This window comes from Morchella importuna (assembly GCF_003444635.1).
Source record: "Morchella importuna strain M04M26 chromosome Unknown Morimp01GS004, whole genome shotgun sequence".
NCBI lineage: Eukaryota > Fungi > Ascomycota > Pezizomycetes > Pezizales > Morchellaceae > Morchella > Morchella importuna.
In genome coordinates, this window is record NW_025763401.1 from 1,132,457 (window position 1) to 1,135,030 (window position 2,574).

The 2,574-nt window shown below is 44.9% G+C and overlaps 1 protein-coding gene across 1 annotated transcript; it reads right to left on the bottom strand.

Moving 5' to 3' along the window:
* Positions 1-288: 288 nt before the first annotated feature.
* Positions 289-2,129, bottom strand: LAJ45_02452 (uncharacterized protein; the record flags this gene model as incomplete). Its single annotated transcript, XM_046112043.1, has 7 exons — positions 289-440; positions 501-706; positions 770-1,190; positions 1,258-1,402; positions 1,483-1,501; positions 1,574-1,910; positions 1,964-2,129. The coding sequence occupies 7 exons, from the start codon at positions 2,127-2,129 to the stop codon at positions 289-291; spliced, it is 1,446 nt and encodes a 481-aa protein (XP_045974943.1).
* Positions 2,130-2,574: the final 445 nt, after the last annotated feature.

The window sequence follows — 2,574 nt, forward strand, 5'->3', positions numbered from 1 at the left end:
GTTTAAGCGTGTTATGTCAAGTAAAAATGTTTGAAAGCTTATTAAATTTCTTTTGATAGAGGGAGGTTGAATTCCCGGGGCATATTACATACAGACCACTGAATACAGGGTCTTTCTTAATCCAAGGTCATAGCCATTACCGACTTTTACCGCAGACGCCGCCATACCTACGTACTCATAAAACAATAGAACTGCATAAAAACACACCTAACCCCAAAGCCCGGACGAATATTTAATGTTGAAACGGATATTAAGCTGTCAGGAAAGAAAGAAATGCCGCGCCATATTTTAGTTACTGGCCTGTGGGATGTGATTTGTGAGGTGCTCGGCCTCCACAACCCGCTCGTCTTTCGACCGGAATGTGCGGTGACCACGAAGAAACCAATACCCGAATACTAAGACAAAAACAACCGCGTAAACAGCGGAGACATAGTTCATAGCTGCGGGTAATGTTAGTATTCCCAATAGAATTTGTCGTACTAGGGTGATAGTTAACTTACACCCAGCCGTAACAGGTTTCCCGTATGGAAACGAGTACATAATCAGTGTAAATAATGTCCATATAAGAGTGACGATATTGGCCGCGAGGCCAAACCCACCGAGCCAGAAAGGACCGTGCTTGATGTTGTTACGACCCTTAATGAGAAGGAGGGTGATGGGAACGGCATAAGAAATGTACAAAAGGACGATACAAGCGGTAACCATACTGTTTAAGAGGGTTTTTCGTTAGTAATTTGTAGCGGTGAAAGTTTTTCAGTCTCGGGATTACCTGTTAAATGCAGTTGTTGATCCAATATATAGAAGACCCAACAGGGCTACGACGAAGCAGCTCATACTGTGGGCATAGAACGGGATACCCATCTTTGGGTGCACCTGGGACCACAAATGAGAGCCTGGCAACCCTCTGTCACGAGCGAACGACCAGCAGAGCCTAGCCTGCCAGGTGTGGCAAGCAATCTGACATCCCAATCCAGTGAAGCAAATCATAAATTCCAAAAATGTTGCCCCGGCCTTGGAGCCCGTCGCTTGGTAGTATAGCTCTAGAATTGGGACGAGGGTGCTCGAAAAAACAAGTTCATCTAGGTTGTTCATAGAAAAAAACATAGAAATGGAGTAAATAAAGGCGGTAAAGAAACCGATCGCAACTGTACCCATGATAGCGAAAGGTATATTACGTTCGGGCCTGGGAACTTCTTCCGCCAAGTGAGTCGCCGAGTCCAGACATGCAAAAGACCAGTTGGGATTGATCAATCCTACAATGAAGGCGATCGCGTTTGATTCCCATCCAGTATTGTTGACAAAGTTTGCAAACACGAATCTGGCATTTTGTTTCGGGGAAGATGTTGCAAGCACTGTGATGGTAATGGTGATCATGGACACAAGAGAAACGTATAGGAAGAAGCTGCCAATTTTAGGAAGAATTTTTCCCCAGCAGTTAAAAACCCAAGCGAAAAGATTGAAAATCTGGTAGGCAACAAATACCATCCATCTCTCGATCACTCTAAAAAAAAGAAAGAAGAGAGAAAACTGCATTAGAGTTATATAAAATATTCTAAAGATGGGGCCTACATACAGATTTGGATGGTTCAACTGGATCATTCCCATTAAGGCACTTCCAATTGCCAGTGCAACACTTGCACAGGTAAATAGACTTCCAGCATATCCAATAGCTCCAGTTGTGTAGGCAAGGAAATTTGCGTACTTTTTGGGAGACAGCTCACTAGCCCAGAAGTACTGACCGCCAGAATTTGGCATAGCGCTGACCAACTCCGACAATGAAACTGCAACACAGCCGTTGATAATCGCAATGATAACAATACCATATACTGTAACAATAGGACCACCGGACGAGATTCCAGTAACCAGAGAAGCAGAAATTCCAAACCACGAGTTTGTAAGCGCAAAGCTCACTATCATAATGGTCGTTAGAGCAGTTTAGGGAAAGGGGGAACAGAAGGTTCACCTCCGAGCAGTGTCCATTTACTGAAACCTCGCTCCATCTCTTGGGTATATCCCATCTCTGCCAACCTTGCAGCATCTGAGTCCACTGATAATTCATCCCGACTCGCATCAACGGATTTAATTTCATTTCTAGGGATATCATCTCCCTGGTAAGGAGGAACGCTCATGATTCCGATTCTTGAGATAAGATCCAACAAAAACTTTGATGAAACCTTGGATTGTCTTTTCTAATGTTAATGTTAACGTTAACTCCTGCAAAGGCAGGGTTACTAAGCACTCTGTGTTGAGGTCGCGTTGAAAAAGCAAGTGACGATTTGTTGACTGCTCTGTAGTTGGCTTGTTTGCAGCTTGTACGCGGGAAAGGGTTCAACTTATCAACTTTTCTTTCCCCACTAGTCCGCGGTACCAAACGGGGTAACATGTGTTGAAGAGGGACCAGACTAGGTAGTGGGGCCAGGGGTCAGTTGCTGAGACGAAAACCTAACACACTTTCCTCTTCTCGGCCAGATCGGTTGGGGCCAAGGCTATCTAAGAGCGCTACAGTCGCAACTCGATATGCCGGACCTCAATACGCCGGATCCCTTGCTATCCCGTACGAAATCCTCTGGGATT